General features: G+C 34.5%; 1 protein-coding gene and 1 pseudogene across 1 annotated transcript in view; one reads left to right on the top strand and one right to left on the bottom strand.

Moving 5' to 3' along the window:
* LOC121410180 (atrial natriuretic peptide receptor 1-like) overlaps nucleotides 1-3,295 on the top strand; it is a 68,260-nt gene extending 64,965 nt beyond the window's left edge. Inside the window, exon 17 of the mRNA XM_041602092.1 lies at nucleotides 1,856-3,295. Within this exon, the coding sequence (XP_041458026.1) occupies nucleotides 1,856-1,948 (93 nt within the window). The 3' untranslated portion in view covers nucleotides 1,949-3,295. The remainder of the gene's footprint in view (nucleotides 1-1,855) is intronic.
* Nucleotides 3,296-20,031: 16,736 nt separating this feature from the next.
* Nucleotides 20,032-22,358, bottom strand: LOC121412176 (annotated as a pseudogene).
* Nucleotides 22,359-22,620: the final 262 nt, after the last annotated feature.

Genomic DNA, 22,620 nt, shown 5'->3' with positions numbered 1-22,620 from the left:
CTTTTTCTCATTCCCTTCCTTGACCTGGGCAATGGAAGAGTCAAAATTTTCTTTAAATGATCCAAATGCCTCCTTTATTGCATTGCTTACAAAAGATGGCGAAAGAACTCCAGATTGTTGAGCAGAATTTTCGGAACCTGCCTCTTGATTCGACATTATTTTAAAAAAATTTAACATCGAATCCATTCGTAGAGTAAAACGACAAGGCCTATAGACTTAAACACGTAGATAAAAAGACGTCCGTACTGCGCTGTGTCGAACTCGGTCAGTGAATTCAGAATGGTTTAGGAATTCAGACACTCCTCACGCAAGCACTGTTATGCAAATCGGATACTTCTGCTAAGAAAAGAATATATATATATATCAATCACAATATTATGACCACGCCCTAGCCACCAGCTACCAGTGGGTATCAGTCCTATTCCAACCTAAGAATATGTTGAATCATTATAATTTTTTTTCATTCTGGTTAGTGCATTAAAACTACAATAATTTCATCATGGTTAGAGAAGTTATAAAATATTGCAATATCGCTTAATAATGAATGAAATGCTCAAATGTATAATTATTTCCCGTGATTATTTTTTTTAAATTTACCAACCACCAATTAACCAACTAAATTCATCCAATTTTCTTAGGGTGTAGCATGCACTTTTAACGTCGTTCTTATCCTCATCGTCATTTCATCCTTAAACCCTATCTTAACCCTATCCCCTGACTCTCATTCCCATAACCCTCGCCATCACACTTATAAACCATTATCCACATGCGCCATAACCTCGAATGATTTACTTCAGCGTCTCCTAATTTATTGCTTCCCACCAGACAAAATATAATATTTTTAAGATGATTTCACCATGTTCACCGTGTCGCCCCTACAGTGGTGCTAAAAAAAATTAGTGAGCCCCACCAGAAAATGAACATACTCTTAAGTGTTTTAGTTTTGCAGTGTTTTAGATATTTGTCAGGTGGTAAAATAAACATGTACTAAATAAAGTTTTTTTCTCTGGGCTCCCGATTTTTGTAGTCTTGCTGTCTCCATTCAACACTTAGCATGAAGGAGTACATTATCTAGCGGGGTTCACTTACTTTTTAGCATCACTGCATTATTTGATCTCTTTATCATTTACACCAGAAGTAAAAAAACTTGAAACTTTAATCAAAATTTGACAATTTATTGAAAGTCCATGTCGCAAATACATTAAATGTACATTGTATTAGTCCTACAAGAATATATTTAATTATTTAAATACATTGATTTATTCATGTATTTCACATCACAGCAAAGAATACCTCTTTGTTATCCAGGCGAAAACATCAACTACATAAAATTGTGTGAAAATGTTCTGGAGACAACACTTAATCATGATATAATGAGAATTTTTTGTTACAGGTATGTTTTTATCAAATTGGCGGTTTTTTAAATGATTTGTTCTGACTCACTTGGTATGTGTATAACTTCTATCGCGTCGATAAAGACACATGATGATGTATGTTCTCGTAATTTAATTTTTAATGTAATGGGATTTTTCTAAATTTGACATGCCTTGGAAAAAATATTAACAAAAAAAGGTCAAACTGAAATATAACTTGACGGCTAAACCTTTCATTGATAAAGTAATTACTTATTAGTCGATGATTGTCCCATTACTATGCAAATTGTAAACCGAATAAACTCGATTTAGTCTTTTTCTTTCAATTTTGCAGACTACGTTACTTAACGGAGATTGGTACATTTTTATGTTATTGTTTAAAAACAAAACTGGGATTTAAATGTTTTACATACCTTAACTCCCTACATATTATGATTTCTAAAACAACTGTCTACACTTTGTAATTATTTTTCTCATTTTAGGGGAAAGGAACTCAGACAACTTTCTGGTTGAAGGGGGAGCTGAAGGGACAAAATGGCATCTGCGATCTCAAGTATCAAGAGATTACAGTGTGACGTCATGGCGTGGACTGCTAACTGCGCGCATAATATCTTCCTATTTAATCCAGCACATAGCCTGACACACTTGGGACAGAGCAGTGGGAGCACCGCTCATCCATAGCCAGATCAATAGAAATTTAGGTTTGAAAATGCTTCCGACGATTTTATCGCTTCTGTGATTCATGTGAAACTGTAAAAATTGCGAAGAAATTGCTTGTGTGTTATTTCCATACTTAATGAATAGATCAAGAGAAATTGGATTTTTATTTCAAAAGTGTCAGCGGTAATTTTGTTCCTTGTAGGATAAGGTTGCAATAGATTAATGTTCAAAAATGTTTAAAAGGAATGTCCCATTAACAGGGATATCATCAAAATTAAGTACAAAATATTGACAAATATCATTTCTTGCAAAATTTTTATTTTTGGTGACTGATATATGTCGTTTATTAATGAATGTGATGTTGTAAACAAATAATTAAAAAGTTCCAAAGAAAGGGCTAAATAATTTATAACGAAAGGGGTAAAATTATGTTTTATCTATATGACTTGCGTATTCTGTATCGTAATAGAGGGGACATTGTGTGAAACTTTTTGTCACCGAAATGAAGTAAGTAGTTCAAAATTAAAACAATTTTAAGAATAAAGATAATCATCACACCACACTTTCAAATTGAGAATGCTGCATTTACGTGAAAACCCGTTGGTCCATTACGCTTCTACAATAGATAAAAACATACATGAAAATATTATAGAGGATATCATGTTGATATTAGAATCAACGTATTCATTGATAAATTTTCTATCGGTACTACCACAATGAATATGTATTGCTTTATGATGTCTAAATATTTGTATGATGTGTTTTGACAAAAAAATATTTTGGCGAGTATTATATTGCTTTAATTTAGCATAGGTGATCACTCCATTTACTTGGTAAACATGGATATTTTCAAGTTTGAGTTCATATTCAACTGTTATGGTTTCTTGTTATTGTTTATAGTTGTTCTTGTTTATGTTGCATTATAAATGAGTATGAATGTATAATTGACTTTTGATTCATGTCAAATAGTTCATACATTGTTGCCCCTTAAGTGATGCATTTTCACAAAATGATGTGTACAAAGCTTTTGTTTGTTTTTTGTCTCTCTCTCTCACTCAAAACAAAATATTATAGTTGTATAAGCCTTATGTGCAAAAAATGTGTACGATTGCATACACTTTACGGCAGTTTCGACCAAAATGTGTACAATATCAAGGAAGTGCATCGTCATTGATGCCAAATTGTGAATACTGTGTAAAAATATATATGGACTTGTATTGTTATGACACAAATTAATAGAATGCATTTTGTATTTTAGCAATGGTATATAACATTGGCTTAGCTGTACGGTGTTCCTGTTTTTCCCATAGGATTTTTGAGCAATTAAGGGAGGAATAATGTATCGGTTTGTATAATTATGCAAGAAGCAAAATCGACTTGGAACAAGCTTTAAATACGTTGCATGTCTTCAAAGTTTATCATACTCATCGGTATATAAGGCTTTTTTTCATGTGTATATTCCGTCCTCCCTGTTATATGTTATACATGTATATCGCAGGTATTATAATCGCGTTTAACAATTTAGATTCTCGAGGTTGTGACGATTAAGGATTTAAGGTTTAAGCTGAAATGATTTTGTAGCCTCAAATGTGAACAAAATAATTATGAATTAAACTTTTTGCGATATTCACAATTATGTCATATCAAACGCTGCAAATACAATTGCTTTATCCAGTCGGAGGCTAAAGTGTAAAGTACAAATTTGGTGTAAGGTTTTTTTAATTGTATATAGGCCTAATGATATCTTTATATGGCCTATATCTTCTCTCTGATCACGTTCATTGTATAGATGAATAGTTAATCCACTATGATATTATATTTCTTCCCGTTTTCTCAGAACATTTCATTATAGAAAATTGCTGACATGATATTTGGCAAGTGCTTAGAAAAACACAAGTTGTGCGCTTTACGTTCTATCCCTACTTTATTTAAAAAAAAACACTGTTGTCGATCGTCTTGTTGGACCATATAATGTAATCAGCACATTGAATATTTAAAAGCATGCTATAGTTGCATCTTTGAGTAGTTTGTAAATGAAAACCTAATATTGCAATTAAAACAGATGCACCCCCATGCGATTATCATCGATTGATGATAATGTTAAAGGGAAAAGTATTTAAAAAAATTGAGTAATGTTCCAGTCAATGTATCATTGTTCGCTTTAAATGATTTATTTTTAACTTCAAGTTAATATTAATATAATATCGTTGTTAATTATTTTTATGTTTGATCATTAGAAGGAAGGGCAAGCTTACAAGATATCCTGTGGTTGGGCAGGTTGGGCAAGTTTGTAATTGATCCAAATAATGGCAGAAAAGTTATGGCTCATTAAAATTAATGGCTTTCAAACCATGTCTTGATATTTCAAATACGATTTTCCCTTACCATATTCTTTCTTTTTAAACGTTGCATTCAGATTCAATTATCTTCATTTTGTTGTTGGTGGATTTTTTTGCATAACCCATGAATGTAAAAAAAAATATTGATTTATATTGAAGGAGAATGAAACATTTGGAGAATGAAACATTTGGAACAAGAGAGCTTGTGTGAAAACAGAAAATCAAAGAAACAGACCAGCGAAAGTTTGAGAAAAATCGGACAAATAATGAAAAAGTTATGAGCATTTGAATATTGCGATCACTAATGCTATGGAGATCCTCCAATTGGCAATGCGACAAAGATATGTGATGTCACTTGTGAACAACTCTCCCCATTACTTTAGTATATATTTAACTTAAACTGCCTCTTTTATCACATCTATCATAAATTATGTGTTCTTTCTATAGGAGGGCATGTAATACAGATATTTAAAGAATACATCATGGATAAAGAGTTTGTATCACCGTACGAAAAAGCAAAAAGAAACATTTTAGGGGTATTTTATAGTCCATCAAAGGGAAAGTTGTTCACATGTGACATCACACATCCTTGTCGAATTGCCAATGGAAGGATATCCATAGCATTAGTGATTGCAATATTCAAATGCTCATAACTTTCTCATTATTTGTCCGATTTTTTCTCAAACTTTCTTTGTTCTTATTCTTTATTTTTTCTGTTTTGGAACAAGCCTAATTGTTCCAAAGATTTTATTACCCTTTAATGAGTCAATTACATAATTGCCTTGCAACGTAGATCTAAATCTAAATGAGTTTATATGCTATATGATCAGAAGTCATTTAGAATAAATGAGAGTAAGTTTACCCCATGAATTCGATAATTTCTGAGTTCTTCCTTTACAGAATATTAATATATTCATCTTGAAAAAGCTTGTTAAAAAAGGCAATACTTTAAAGAATTATAGCCTGTTCTAAATTATGTATTTTTGGTTCATAAATTAATATTTGTAGATGCAAAATTCGAGCTGACATGAGTATAAACGTCCTCGTATACATATATCAATTGTAAATATGTAATCTTTATGTATAAGGGAGGGGTACTGATATTTATTTAACATTATATGTGAATGTATATGTATATATTTTATATGTATAGATATGATTATGGAATTCGAGTGAAAATAGTTGAGCATTACTGTGAACAAATTTCTCTTTTTTTTGCAGAAATCCTATTCCTTCCGTACTTTCTATTGCAATCAAAATGTAAATCCGTATCTGCAATTTGAGAACCTTTTGGGGGATAGATAGTATGATTACGATTAAAATATGGTAGCAGTAGATTGTCTTGTAATGATTAAATTGTTGCCTGTAATCTTGTTCAAACTGCTTAGGGCAGTACTTTGGATAGGAAACTTCCAATATTATTTTTGAAAAGCTTTAAATGTCTTGGAGAGTGTAAATTAACGAAGGCATCATGAGGAGAAGGAAATCTGAGGTCTCCACAACTCATAGATCTAATTCCCCTCTTCTTTTTTTTACTTGCATTTGTGATCGTTTTTATCTTCTTTCAGTTTTAAGAAATGATTTTATAAAATTGTTTTAGCGGAGTTATAGTTATGGTGCAAATAAAGGTAAAGTACACATGCTTAACCGACACTCGTGTTATGGACAAGTATTCAAATATATATATATATATATACCAACTGGTTTTGGAAAATACTATGTGCGTGCCTCATTATTCACTTATTGTGTAAGCTACGTATATATTCTTTCCACATCAGTGTGTTCATTTGGGACCAATTTGTAGGCATTATTGAAATTCTCTGAGCACTAAGGCATGCGCCTATTCTGGGGGGGGGGCGGGCCCCGGGTAGGCGAAAAGGAGGCGCCAATAAAATGAATAAAAGAGAGAAAAAAAGGAGGAGATTAAACGGAGGGAAATAAGAAGAGAAAGAGAAAAATGGAAAAGAAAGAGAGAAGGAAAAAAATGAGGGAAGGGGATGCCGAATTGATGTTCAGCCTAAGGTGCACCGAATTGATGTCCAACATAGGAGCCCGAATAGTTGATCGACATATTGGGCGCCGATTTGATGTTAAATCGAATGTGGCGTCGATTAGATGTTCGACCTAGTGGCGCCGAATTAATGTTCGACCTAGGGGCGCCGAATTGATGTTCGACATAGTTGCGCCGAATTGATGCTCAAACTAGGGGAGGGGGCGCCGAACTGATATCCGACCTAGGGGCGCCGAATTCGTCCTACCTGTATAGGGGCGCCAAATTGTTGATCGACATAGGGGGTGTCGATTGGATGTTCAACCGAGGGGGCGCCGAATAGATGTTCGACAGAGAGCGGCCAAATTGAATTTAGACATAGGGGCGCCGAATCGATGTTCGACCTAGGGAGCCGAATTGATGTTCAACCTAGGGGTACCAAATCGATGTTCGAAATAGGGGGCGCCGGATTGATATTCGACATAAGGGCGCGAATTTGATTTTCGGACCGGGGCACCAAATTTATGTTTCATATGGGCCGGGGCGCTTATTTGACCTGAAACAATGGGCGCCAAATCGATGTTAGACCGGGCGCGCCCATTTTGACCTGAAATGAAGGAGCACCAAACTGACCTTAATCTCGTGGGGAGGAGGAAGGGGGTGCCAAACTGATGTTCGACCATGGGCGCCATATTCACTTTTCACATGAGTTTGGCGCTCGCATCAAAAGCATATTTAGATGTTATCCTGTTCATGATTCTAAATAGTGCTTATAAATGTACAAATTGTAGGTCAGTATATAAAAAAAATTAGCTCACGCTTCGCGCTCGCATCAATTATTTAGGAAGATACCAATCCATGTCATGGTTACAAAAAGTGCTAAGAATGTCCAGTTTTGGGTCTGAAATAAAAAAAAATCTGCAGCCCTCGCTTTGCGCTTGCATAAAATGTTGAGATAGATACCAATCCTGTTCTTGATTACCAAAAGTGCTTCTAGACTTTTTAAATTTGAGGTCAGAATATCAAAAAATTTCAGCTCGCGTTTCGCGCTCTTATCAATTGTTTAGATAATTATAGGCCTATATACGTATACCCATCATGTTCTCGGTTACAAAAAGTGCTTAGAATATCCGATAGGAAAACATTATAAATATTTTTCCGTCCTCCCCCCCCCCCATTAGCGAAAGCTGGATCTGCTGCCCCTGGTAAAAAAATGTCAGTTTCCGCTCATATAATTTTAGTAGGGCCTTCGCTGATGAGAAATTAAAATAAACCGAATCCCCGAGGTGCTTAAAATTATATGCTTTCAGCTTGGGGCCGTTTGACAAAGCTGATAAAGTAAAAACGACTTAAACAGCGACTGGTGATCCTTTCGTGTGGTAAATTATATTGAACATTGGATGTTCATTGGTGAACATCCAAGAGCGAAAGAAATTTTCACCAGTCGTTCTTAAAGTCGCTGTTAATTACTACAGCTTTAATAAACACCAACATGGGGAGCGTTTCATCAATATTTTTTGTCCGACAAGTTGTCAGATCTGACATCTTTCCTATATTTTGATTGGCTGAGAGGTACTGTGTCTGTGGTAACTGTCTGATAAAACAAGTCCTTTCATGAAACGCTTTCCTCGTCGCACTTTAATATTTTTCAAAAGTGGTATTAAAACATATTCATGGATATTTTTTTCATGAAGACATTAAAAAAGTGGTCTTCGATTACCTTTTTCACGTGTTTATGGAATAAGATATTAAGACACCTAATGTGTGCCTGACGGGGGGGCGCCATTTTCCGAAAAGTTCACAGGGGCGCCGGAGTGCCAAATCCTGGAAACGCGCCTGAAAACAGTGATGATACAATGATGATCAATACTTCTATAGGCCTACTGCGAAAAATATGCACACATGGGGCCTGTTGCATAAAACTTTTTACCTGAAGAAACTCTGGTAAAAACTGAAAAATAAGGTTAGTCTTATTTCTGTCATTGGCCTTAACACAGGGCAAAAAATCCGGTCAAAACAACCTAAGTTTTCTCAGGTAAAATGTTTTATGCAACAGGCCCCAGGTGTGCATATTTTGGCAGTAGGAATTTAAACACCGCTGGTGGGTGTTTAAAAGCTGTTCATAAGCCCACCTCAAAAAAAGTTGCTTTGAATTAAAAGAGAAAAATCCAACAAGCATAACACTGAAAATTTCATCAAAATCGGATTTAAAATAAGAAAGTTAGCATGATTAGGACATTTCAAAGTTTTGCTTAATTTCACAAAACAGTTATATGCACATCCTTGTCGGTATGCAAATGACGAGATTGATGACGTCATCCACTAACTATTTCTTTTGTATTTTATTATATGAAATATGAAGTATTTCTATTTTCTCCTCTTTGTCAAGTGAATCAATGACTAATTCCTCCCTGAACATGTGGAATTAGCATTGTTTAATACTATATATGGTTTAGTCAAGTTGTTCCTTATTGTCAAATCAGTAAAAAATGAAATATTGTATAATTTAAACAATAAAAAACAAAAGAAATAGTGAGTGAGGGACATCATCGACTGTCTCATTTGCGTGTCAGTGAGAGTTGCATCACTGTTTTGTGAAAAATAAGCGAAATTTTGAAATGTCATAACTTTCTTATTTTACATCCGATTTTGATGACAATTTCAGCATTATGCTAGTATGATTTTTTATCTATTTATTCAAATCAACATTTTTCTGGGGAGGACTTGACCTTTAAGAGAGACTTTAAGAAGGACTGGTGATCGTTGCTATTGGTAAATGGTATATTCATTGGCGATGGTTTAGCGCGTATGTAATAAAGGTTCACCAGTCGTTAGTAAAGTCGCTGTTAACTTACAAACAGCTTTATGAAACGGCCCCTTGGCTTTACAGATGTGTCTCATGCTATTTAGTCTACAGGCTCAGACACTTGATGTTCACAATGCGCATAGTGGAGATGCAGAGTCTGAAGTAGTGAGACTAGATTCAATATGCACTGTTGCTTATTCAACACATAGTCCAGTCTTTACTCTAAACTGGTTTTGGTTGAAGTGACCAAACGATCGATGATGAGCCATTCAAAATAAAGGGAGGAGGGAGGGGTTGATTAAAACCTTTTGATATATCCAAGAAACATCAGATTGCGCCTACAAATTTTCCTGAATAATCCTAATCTTAATCTAAATCTTGAAAAATAAATATAAATTTCAGTATACAAATTTAGTGAAATTAGCCCCCCCCCCCTCACTGATCTGTATCTTAAAATATTAATAAACAGATCAATAACAATCCCTCGTTCCGCATTTTCCCCCTTTTCTTCTACTTACATGAATCACTGGCGTAGCCATGATTTTCCAATAGGGGGTAAACATGTTAGCGATCGGCTCAATATTCAATTATCTATATTTTTTCTGTCCACCTCCGGGCAGCGCCTATATATACCAATTACATCATACAGGGGAGGATCAAACTTCCGCCCATAGGAAGATATTTTCATCCACATTTTTCCTAATATAGGCCGCTAAAAGCTAATTCTGCTGTTTTTTTTTGAGGGGTAGTACTAACTAAAGATTGATTATTTAAATCTTGACTTTATTTTGAAGAACAGGATATGGCACCTCCTAAAGCCTAAATAAACAATTTCGAGCGCAAAGCGCAAGCTCAAGGATATTGCATTGTATCAACCCCCCCCCCCCATAAAAAGCCTTTGTAGGTACAGCGTGAGCTGAATTTTTCAATATAGGCCTACTGACTTGAAAATAGGAAGTTTAGGACAGGCGAGATCGCGCAAAGTATGAGCTGAAAAATATATGTATCGCGAAATGAAGAACTTTCTAAGCACTTTTTGTATGAATGAATATAACAGTTCAAGCCCGTCAAATAAAGAACAAGGTATGTCTAGAAACGCGACATTTTATTTACTTTTTGTAACCACAAAATGGGTGGGTACCTTCATGAATGAAAGATGCAAGCTGACCTTCTTTTATATCCCGATCTGAAAACTGGATATTTTAAGCACATTTTTGACAAAGAAACAGATTATACGAGTGCAAAGTGAGAATTAAATTCAAATGGCGATTTAGACCTAAAAACGGGACATTCTGGTCACCTTTTAAAATCTTTTACAAGATTTAATTCACCCATTGATGCGGGATGCGGAACTGATATTTTTTTTTTGTATTTCGACTAAAAAATTTGACAGTTAACACATTTTCAATTAACAACAAAGTATTCTCAATAACCAATTTTCGCGAGCGCGAAACTTTTTTTTCAGATTTAGACCTAAAACAGGATAAGCATTGGTGGTATAAGTGATTTTCTTTTTTTGCATGTATCATCGTGAAGAAAGATTACCAAACCTACATGCACGCACGAGCAAGCCCGCGTTTCCGAAATCCATATATTTTTACCGACAGTTCTTTGGTGTTATATTCATCTAAAAATGATAATCTTGGAACATACATATCTATGCCTTAAGGCGACCGCACACCTAACGATTGGTCTGCGACCCGATTTTGGAATAAAACCTATAGAATTTGATGCTAATATTGAGACATGGAATATCTTACTGCGTAATGTTCGAAATCATCGTACGAATACATATGTTCAAATCTTTGACTATGCTATCATCCTTCTTAGAATAAAAGCGAATTATATATCTAGCCGTAATGACGTCATAGCATTCGTACGATTTGCTACGATTTGAAACTTATTTGGCCTTTACTCCAAAATGAAGGCTTGCTTTCATTAAAAATGGTTATATTAGTATTCTTTCAATTAATTTTAACCTCACATAAAATTATTTGTTCCATTCACATTTTCAGAAAATGAGCAAAATGCGAATTGTTCCAAAATTGGATCGCGAACAGTCGTAAGGTGTGCGGTGGCCTTAAGACAAACCTCCCCCGGTTGGTGACGATCGTCTGAATTCGCGGAGCAGGGGGAGGCTTTCTCGGAAGGGAAGAGTTGAGGGGGAGTCAAGGAGTCAAATTAAGGAACCCTTTCGAGACAACCGGGGGTGGCTTTCACGAGAGGCTTTATTGAGTAGATTCCTGTACCAGTTGTTTATTAGTGTCTCGATGTAAGTTTGTGTGAGAGTATGTAGGCCTGGATAAGGTGAGGGTGTGTGTGGGTGCGTGGTATGGGTGTAACTAAGGAAGGAAACATGGACAAATGTTTTTGTGCTTTTTTATTTTAGATTTCTCTTTTGATACTCTTCTGTTTACTTTTCATCACTCCTCTTTTCACACTTTCCTCATCTTGTCGCATTGTTTTCCTTCATTACTTTTTGAAATAATAGGGGATGGTAGTTACCTTACACCATGTACACCCTGTCCTGTAGTACAGGGGCCGCGGAAGCGAGGGATGTGGCTGATTATGATTTTTTTCCATGGTCAGTCCCCCCCCCCCCATTGAAAACCGCTCCGCGGCCCCTGTTTAGTATCCTCCTCGCTTATAACTAAGATTAGAGAAGGGATACACACACATATACATATGTATAATTATATATATATATATATATATATATATATATATATATATATATATATATATATATATATATATATATATATATACTCTAAGGGGAAGTATGTGTGACTACGTCCAAATACAACCTTCCGTTCACCACGGCTAAAAATGGTATATCTATATATAGGCTGGTTTAGTTCTGTTCTTTTTTCGATATTATTGGGTTGAGCTTCCAACCTTCTGTGATAATGCAAATTTGTTAAGAATAAAAAAACGCTATTTATCTTATTACATTTATTGTTCCATATTGCATTGTGAAATTGTTGGGGTTCTAGAATTATGAACTTCATTATCATTAATAATAGTTTAATTCAAAATGAAAAAAAATGCAAGCTCTCTTCGTTTTCTCCTATTAATCAGTTAACATTATGATTTTTTATTATTAATTTTGATGAATGATTTTCATAGAAAAGACTGTTTCAGAGAATTATATATGATTGAAATATTGAAAAGATTTGATAATTGAAAGTTTATTGAAAGTCAAGACCATTCCGAGGTATCAGAGTACAGTAAAAAGTTATAACATAACATGTATACATAGAACACTTTCTGTGGTGTGACACCGATTGGTATTAATATAGGACCACACCCTGAGGTGTTAAAACTACACCCTATATTGAACAGAACACCAAAGAGTGTAAATGTAACAACCAAAGGTGTTGTAATAACACCTATAGGTGTAAAACTAACACCACCACCGGTGTAAAATAACTGATGTGGTCCTCTATGTACACCGGTTAACACCACAGTTTTTGCTGTGTATACAATGACAATAACGATGGCAATGAATAGTAATAATCATAATGATTATGATAATAATAATAAAACAGTGATGAAAATAATGGTGATGGCGACGATTATGTTAATAATAACAACACCGCCTTTAGTGACCCTTTCCCTCCCCCCCCCCCCCACCCTCGGTTTTCCCAAAGCGGTGCTCGCCTCCCTCAACCCAAGACGAAGAATGAGAAGAAGAAGAAGAATAAGAAGGAGGAGGAGAAGGAGAAGAAGAAAAAGAAGAAGACAAAAGAAGAAGAAGAAAAATGAGGAGGAGGATAAAGAGGTGGAGGGGAGGAGGAGGAGGAGTAGAAAAAGAAGCAGAAGACAAGATAAATGATTATTGACTATTTGACTACTGATGAAATTATTCAAAACGAAATTGCAAGAACTTTCGGGGTTGCCAAACAGTCAAGCTAATTAAGCTCTTAATTACGTGCCCTTCAAACGTCTTCGATATAGAAAATACAATTATGCTCATTGATTTGATTGTCAATCTATTTTTTTGTTATGTACTATTTATTGCATTTTCTTTGTTAATTTGAAAATGAAAAAGTTGCAGAAATCAATAAATGAAATGAAAATGGAGCCCATAAAACTGCGTATCTATGTTCATGATAATACCTACTTTCCGCAAGTTCATTCGTTATGGTGCATAACAATAATTGTGAATAGGCCTAAACATGTTTACCAGATCCGTACAAAAATTCGTTTTCGCCAATTGCCCCCCCCCCCTCAAAAAAATAAAATCATCCATATCTTCCCCGATCGGCGGCCCAAATGTGTAATATAAGTATTGGCCTGATTGAAAAGGGACCTATTAAGGACTGTTTGCAGTTAGCCATGAAGACGATACATACTTCAGTATATCAAATAATGTGAGTGCGAAGCGCGAGCTGGAAATTTTTGACATTCCAACCTGAATAATTGACATTCTAAGCACTTTCTGTAATCATGAGCAGGATAGGTTAACTAGGCAATGCAAGCGCGAAGCACAAGCGGGGGAAAAGGAGATCTAGACCTAAAAACTATATTCATGTTTTGTAAATCATGAAAAAGAAGGGTAATTGGGTATCTTGCTACATTCATAATGCAAACGCAAAGCGCGAGCAGAAAATTTTTGATATCATGATCTGAAACTCGATATTTTTTATGTACGTTTTAACTAAAGGACAAGCCTCCTATCTCAATAAACATGTGTGCGTTTTATAGTTAGACCGATAATCTGGGCATTATACATTTTGTTATCATGAAAATCAATAATGCGAGTGCGAAGCGCGACCTGAAAATATTTGTAATTCAGATCTGAAAAGGATAAAAGTTAAAGGTCAAGTCCACCGCAGAAAAATGTTGATTTGAATAAACAGAGAAAAAAATCAAACGAGCATAACACTAAAACTTTCGTCAAAATCGGATGTAAAATAAGAGAGTTATGACATTTTAAAGTTTCGCTTATTTTTCACAAAACAGTGACATGCACAACTCGGTGACATGCAAATGAGACCATCGATGATGGCCCTCACTCATTATTTCTTTTGTATATTGTTTGAATTATACAATATTTCATTTTTTTACGGATTTGACAATAAGGACGAACTTGACTGAACCATATAGTATTAAACAATGCTAATTCCACATGTTCAGGGAGGAATTAATTGTTGTTTCACAGGACAATTAGGAGAAAATCTGAATATTTCATATTTCATATAATAAAATACAACGGAAATAGTGAGTGAGTGACGTCATCAGACTCATCATTTGCATACTGGCAAGGATGTGAATATAACTGCTCTGTGAAATTAAGAGAAACTTTAAAATGTCATAATATTACATCCGATTTTGATGAAATTTTCAGTGTTATGTTTGTTGGATTTTTCTCTTTTTATTCAAATCAACTTTTTGTGGGATGGACTTGTCCTTTAACCTCAAGCACTGTGCAGGAAAATGGTGAAGTGGGTATGGATCACAATTAATAAATGATGCGCGAGCTGATATTTTTGTTATTATCAGTTTGAACTAGGGCCGGGAAATTGGACATTTTGTCATCTTAAAACATAGACTATCTTCCTATTGCTCCTTCTAAGCGCAAGATGAAACTTGCCGATATTCCATTAGTTATTAGTTATTGGGAATTCATGAAAATGTTTTTATCTTATTCATTAATCTACTAAGCTTAATGAGAGAGCGAAATGTGTTGATATCAAGGCATGAAAAATGTATATTTTAAACACGTTTGTAATTGCGAATAGGATGCATGAGTTAATGTGTTTTAACAATAATGCGAGCGTAAATCGTGAGCCGAAATTTTGGAGAAACTGTCATGGAAAGAGGATTTTTAAGTTGTTTGTAACAGAATTAATATAGAGGTCTAACTCACCAATAACCAATAACTCACCAATTACTACTACTACTACTATTACTTGTACTACTGCATACTACTACTACTCCTACTGCAACTATTACTACTACTACTACTACTACTACCCCTATTACTACTACCACTCCTATGACTACTACTACTACTACTACTACCAGGGGCAGATCAAGCCTTCGCCAATGGGGGGGGGGCGGATTTTTTTCCAGCCATATTTTCTCCGATCGGCCGCTCGAAGATGATTTTTGGTATCTTGAAAGGAGTAATCCTAATAGTGACTTCTTAGCTTTATTCTTATGAATAAACATAAATATATAATATCATAATCCTTATTTCTATAATGAGAGCGCGAAGCGCGAGCTAAATAAGAAATAAATAAGAAATCGAATAGCGAGCAGAGTAATTTGTGCATATTAGCTTCATAACCAGTTCTTTCAAGCCATAGGCGGATCCAGGGGGCCCGAGGGGCCCGGGCCTCCCTATTGGTGGAGCAAAAAAGAAAAAAAGGGAAAGAAAGAAAAAAAAAGAAGGGAAAAGAGAGGAGAAAAGAGAAGGAGTAACATCAGAGGAGGAAAACAAGGGAATAAATGAAATGAGGGGAAGACTTGAAAAATAATTTTTACAAATCTTTCATGTCGCTATATAAAATTTTCGCTCGCGCTTCGCATTGCCTTTTAGGTGATTCACGTATCTTGCTCGATATGGAGCTTAAAATATCAAATTTTGAAGTCAAGCTACAAAACATATTTCAGCTCGGAATAATGAAAGTTTAATTTCCGAGCTGAAATATGTTTTGTAGCTTGACTTCAAAATTTTATTATTTTGTTTGATTTGCAAACTGATTTTTAAAAAGTGCTCTGTACAAATTTTTGTTTTATGGTCTGAATATTAACATTTTCTGCTTGCGCTGCGCTCGCAAAATTTGATTTGTCAGGTACATATTTTCCTGTATTCCATAAAGTTATCAAAATATCCCTATTCAGGTCAGATTGTCAAAACGTATCAGCTAGCGCTGCACGCTCGCATTTTGATTGATGAGTTTATGTATATCTCAATATTAATTCTTAAACAAACTGCTTCAATTCCCCATTTGATGACAGTTTATCAGAAATTTCCGCTCGCATTGATTGTTGAAAAATATTAACTCATGCATCTTATTTATAATTTCAAAAAGTATATATTTTAAAATAATGTCCAGTTTTCAGGCCATAATATTAACAGATTTTGCGCTCTCATGCTTAAGAAGATAGTCATCATTTTCATATGATGACATAATGTCCTTATAAAATGCCCCGGTCCTATGTCAAAACTCAAAGTAATAATAAAACATCTCAGCTCTTATTATACTGTGATCCATATTCACGTTACCTCACAATTTTCCCACAAAGTGCTTAAAACTGATACAGAACTTAAATTGACCCTTTTTCAGATCGGAAAATCACATATTTCTAGCTCGCGCTTTGCGCTCGCTTTATTGATTTTCATGATAAGAAAGGTATTTAGAATACCCTAATTCTAGGTCGAAATCTAAAACACGCCTTTATTCAGATACGCAGCATGTTCTTTATTTAAATCATTATCCAGTTTCAGATCACAATATAAAAAAATGTCTGCTCGCGCTTTGCGCTCGCATTATTAATGAAGAAACTTTCCAATTACTCATCCTTTTCATGATTTACAAACCATGAATAGAGTGTCCAGAATTTTTCCGCTTGCGCTTCGCGCTCGCATCACTTTTATAGTTTTATATTTATCCTTTTCACGATTACAAAAAGTGCTTAGAATTTACATTCTTCAGGTAGAAATATCAAAATTTTCAGCTCCTGCTCGCACTATTTGACAGTTAAAATATGTAACATCTTCATGGCTAACAAGCAGTCGTTAACAGATCCTTTTTTGATCAGATCAAAACGTATATTAAAAATAAATTTGAAAAAATTATGCTCGCGCTTTGCACTCGCATTATTAATATAGCAAGATTTCCAATTATTCATCCTTTTCACGATTTACAATATACGAAAAGAGTGCCCCATTTTTAGGATTAAATATCAAAATGTTCAGCTCGCGCGAAAATTATTCAGTTATATACTTATCGTTTTCCATTCTTCAGGTAAAAATGACAAAATTTTCAGCTCGCACTTCGCGCTCACATTACTTGATAGTTGAAATATGTAACGTCTTCATGGTTAAGAAGCTGCCATTAACAGATCTTTTTATTATCAGATCAAAACGCATATCAAAAATTTCTGCTCGCGCTTCGCGCTCGCACTTTTTAAATAGGGCTTATGATATTATATGAATATATATATATATTTAAAGCTTAGAAGTGACTATTAGGACAACCCCCTTCAAAGAAACAAAAAAATAACTTCGAGCGGCCAATCTGGAAAAATGTGACCGAAAAAAATTCCGGGCCCCCCTATTGGCGAAGGCTGGATCCGCCCTTGCAAGCTATGTATAATTATGTTATCATAGAGATTACCATCTCACTGAATTGGCAATGTGAGAGGGAGGCGCGAACTTGTCATTTCGATATAATCACATGTAAGTTTTTCTATTTTCCAAAAATTCTCCTCCCCTTATTTCGTTCACTTTTCTTCCTTTGCTTACTTTTCTTCTTCTATGTTTTCTTCTCAAATCCCTTTTCTTTCTTTTTTTCCTAGTATACTTATTGAGAGTTTGAGCGCTTCATTGCTTAGTCAAAATGTCCCGCTTGACAGAAAGTTCCTTGGGTCAAAAAAAAAATTAATCCACTGAGACACTCTGTATTTAAGCAAATAGCGAGTTATTTGCATATTTTTGTGTATTTGTTATCTATTTTCTAGTTCTTTATATGCAAACGATGAGCCCAGACACCTCTAAAATTTGACACAAAGGACGAAAGGGATCAAAATTGCGAATGAATATATGGGTATCCCAACTACCTATTCTACAAAACTTATTAGTCAGAGTATTTTTCACGTATCCTGAACTATTTATGTGGAGTAAATCATAATGGATTATTATATCAAATGGAATCTATCAATCTCAAAAGAAAGTATTCATAAAAATAAACTTACTATGTCAATGCAAATAACTCCAGAATTGCCATAATGCATTGGATGTATGAAGAACATGATCTAGAAATTACAATTAAAGTAATTGGTTAACATTGGTTTGACTTTTAAAAAATCTGAGCTAGAAGGTCACAATTGTCACATGTGTCTGTGATATGTTACAAAAATGAAGCCCAGAAGAAATAATTATTTAGTGCTTCAAAAATTGAAATTTAAAGTGACCGGAAACACCATCTTAATTTCATCCCATACACTTATGTGTACTATTTAGGCGTCTATAAGACACCTATTTACAAAATCGGGGTTTGCCTTGTACTTTTAGCTTTTCATTCTCAATAATGGTTATTTTCAGGGTTTATTAGTTCTAATACATGCACTTGTACACATGTTACATTTTGGTTTGAGATTTTTTTAAATCGGCTGCTCACAAAGTTAAACAATACCTTTAATTCCATTAACTTTATTCATTAAATACAAATGCTCTACTTGGTTCGACCCTTAGGTGCAGGGGCGGATCCAGCCTTCGCCAATAGGGGGGGAAGGGACTCAGACATTTTTTCAGTCATATTTTCCCCGATAGAAATTGATTTTTGTTTGTTTCTTCGGGGTAGTCCTGATCATAGTCACTTTGGTTTTATTCTTCTTTTTTTATTTTTTTTAACAATACGAATATACAATAGTCTTATAATACTTATTTTAATAGGGCGAATGCTCATTTTTTTCAAAACTTTATGTATTTTGTCCTAAAATGTGAACATTCTTGGCAATATTTGTGATCCTGAACAAGATGTGTATGCAACCAAATAATTACTGCGTGCGAGAGCAGAAAGTTTTCATATACGTTTTATGATAACCTGTATCACGGTTAAAGACTACTTGCTGTTATCCATGAAGACGCTACATATTTCAACAATTCAGTTCAGTTTCAGTTTAGTTTATTTATTTTCTCATCAATATAAAAAAAACAATATACAATATGTACATGAGTAAAAATTACACAAAAAGAGAAAAAAGGAAAACTACTTAAAAGTTCATGAGAACTTGTGAGTTGTAGCTCCCGAACAATAACAAAAAAAAAACCATATAAAGATCAAATGAAAAATAAACACACAGCATCAGCAATCACCAGCATACATACAAGGGGGGACGGGGGGACAGTCAGGGGAAGTGTAAAATTAGGCAGAAAAAAATTATTTTGAATATTCACTTATATACACGTTTTTCAACTTGGCTTTAAATGAAGTTAATGTAGTTGAACTCTTGATAACATTAGAAAGATTGTTCCATATACGAGGGCCACGGTGCCTTAATGAATTAAGTAGAATTTGGGTTTTAACTTGGGGATAATGAAATTTATTGCTTGACCGAGTATTATGAGAATGAACTGAACGATTTATGAGGAACATTTGGGAGATGTTAGAAGGGATTATGTTGTTAACTGTTCGGAACATCACAGATGCAATCTGAAATTTATGAATGTCATATATATTTAAAGTTTTAAGACGGAGAAATAAAGGTCGAGAATGAGATCTAAAAGGTGAATTCGTACATATTCTTAGAATTTTCTTTTGTAATTTATGAAAAGGTTCCAATTTTGTTGTTCCAGTATTTGCCCAAACAATATTGCAATATTGAAGATAAGGTAAGGTAAGACTATTATAAATCATAAACAACTCTTTCTGTGGCAAAAATCTACTAAGTTTAAAAAGAATACCAGCATTTTTCGCAATTTTATTGGATATAATAGTACGATGGTTATTATAGGATAATGAATCATCTAAAGTAATTCCAAGAAATTTAGTGGTTTTCGAGGTTTTCAAAGGGATTCCATTCATGAATATATTAACATCTGAAATACAATGTTTTATAATTATGATCTTTACTAAAATACATAAAGGTTGTCTTATCATAGTTTATTACTAATTCGTTGGCTTGGAACCAATTCGTAATCTTAGTTAATTCTTCATTTGTATTTTTCACAAGAATATCAAAATCAAAATTGGAAGCAATTAAGTTTGTGTCATCTGCAAAGAGGACAAAATGAAAAAAATTAGTAACATTGCATAAATCATGAATATATATCAAAAACAAGAGAGGGCCCAGTGTTGAGCCCTGGGGGACTCCACACTGGACCCTCTCATGACGAGAGACAGCATTATTATATACAGTATAATTGAAACGATCAGATAGATAATACTTAAACCACTTAAACGCAACACCGCGTATACCAAAATGATAAAGTTTAGAAAGTAAAATATCATGATTAATAACATCAAACGCCTTACTAAGATCGAGAAATATACCAAATGAATGTAAGTTTTTATCAATATTATTAAGGAGATGATCGTGGAGGTCAATAAGTGCCATATCACAAGATGAATTTGATCTGAAACCGTATTGGGAATCGTTTAAAAGGTTATTTTTATTAATATGACTTACAAGTCTAATATACATTAACTTTTCTAAAATCTTGGAAAAACAAGAGAGTAATGTTATTGGCCTGTAATTAGAAAATGTATGAGGGTCTCCTTTTTTGAAGATCGGAATAATCTTGCCAATTTTCATGTCTTTGGGAAATTTACCAGAAGAAAATGAAAGATTTATTATATGTACAAGAGGCTTTGTAATGAAATGTATGATATGTTTAATTACAGACTGACTAATGCCATCGAACCCTGAACTTTTACTTGCTTTTAAATGTTTTACAACTTCAATAATTTCAGTATCATTTGTAGGGTTCAAAAAGATGGAGTTGTGGCATTGTTCTGAAAGAAAAATGTTCAGTTGACTGTACCGCATTATGTTTTATAATAATAGAAGCAATATTTGTAAAAAATGAATTAAATTCTTCGACGATGGCATGACTGTCAGTTATTTTTGTTCCATCTTTAATAAAGTGATTTGAAATATTTTGTTTTTTATTTCTGCCAAGTACATCATTAATCGTATTCCATAACTTAGATAAATTATTTTTATGTTTATGTAACAAGTTGCAATAATATTGTTTTTTGGCCTTTTTGAGAATAGAATTTAATTTATTTCGATATTATATAAAGAAAAAAAAATGACTATCCAATACTGTCTGTTGTGTACATGTAACTGGTTAAGAAGATAATGTTAAATACACAGGTCCAATCAGAAGACAGGGGGGGGGGGCACATCAACCGATGGCAAGGAGGTCCTCTTTGCTATTTACTTGTCTCTTCATTGAACCATTGTTCGTCTTCACCGATACAATTATTCTTCCATTGGTAGACCATGCTGCGAGGATGTTCGATCCTTGTACTTTGCTGGCGTTCATGGCTTCCCAAAGAAGTGAACGATTAGTCTTTGTCAAATCCTCATGCAGACTCATTTTGGTGCTCTTCAGTTTCCTTCTATTCTGTAGTAACTTTTGTTTATGTTGATATGATGTAAGCTTGATTATAATTGCTCTCGGTTTGATCTCTCTTCTTTCATTAGATGCGGGATCAGTGCGACGTGGTACACGATGGCTCCTATCGATATCCTGAAGATGGAGATCCACACCAAGTTGTTGCTGTGCTATTTCACAAACTCTCTGATTGGTATTTTCATTTTCCTTTTCAGGTACTCCGAAGAGACGGACACAATTTCTCCTGGAATATTGCTCCTGATCATTGAGTTGTTTTTCTAGCCATTTATTTCTCTCCTCACATTTCTGGTGTCTCTTTTGTAGAATTAGCTAGGCTACTTTCAATGTTGTTAATCCTGTTGTGGAGTTCCAATATTGATCCATCTTGGGTGTCAAGGCGTTTAATGAGTTCGTCGAACTTGGAGTCTAGAGCTTCCATTATGGCCCCTTTTATGTAGGCCAGTACATCATCGTCCTTGAGTGCGTCCTTGACAAGGTTCTTTGATATCCTCGTATTAGCCATTGTTGGTGGATTAATCAAGATGATTAATCCAGGGGATTAATTCCACCAATAATCCTATTGTAGAGCCAAGGATGAAGTAGAGTCACAACACACAAGAGATAATAACTGGAGAGAGGTAGAGACAGCTCAAAAAAGAGTATAAGTGGGACTAGGATGAAATTTCCCACAGAGGAGGAGCAATATAAAATTGTTATTAAACTGTCATTTCTGTCACCAGTGAAGTCCAGGCAATGAACAATATGTTCAATAAACTTACATTTAATCGTCTCTCATCGTCAGAAGTTCTCAATATACTGTATCTAGTCCAAAAATCAGGTAAATCCAAGGAGAGTAGAGAGTAGTAGTGTGATATGTTCTTCCCTTATAAAATTGTATATTACGGCGAATAATGCGAGCATCTTTTTTTACATCTTGCAAGGATGTCCTTTTAAGAGTGATAAGCGCCATAAATTGACCAAAAAAAATCGAGTTTCACAACTTCAGAATTGATTTTTTAAACCGCTTACTCGCTACGCTTCTCACGGAAAAAATAAAGTCTAAATCAAAATATATCTATCTTATCAATATCATTTTAAAAAGCTATGCTCAACTTAATTTCTTCAGAACACATACTTCACGCAGTTGATAA

The sequence above is a fragment of the Lytechinus variegatus genome, chromosome 3 (assembly GCF_018143015.1).
Source record: "Lytechinus variegatus isolate NC3 chromosome 3, Lvar_3.0, whole genome shotgun sequence".
NCBI lineage: Eukaryota > Metazoa > Echinodermata > Echinoidea > Temnopleuroida > Toxopneustidae > Lytechinus > Lytechinus variegatus.
Note: the sequence above shows the minus strand (reverse complement) of the source record. Positions and strands in the feature narration are given on the sequence as shown.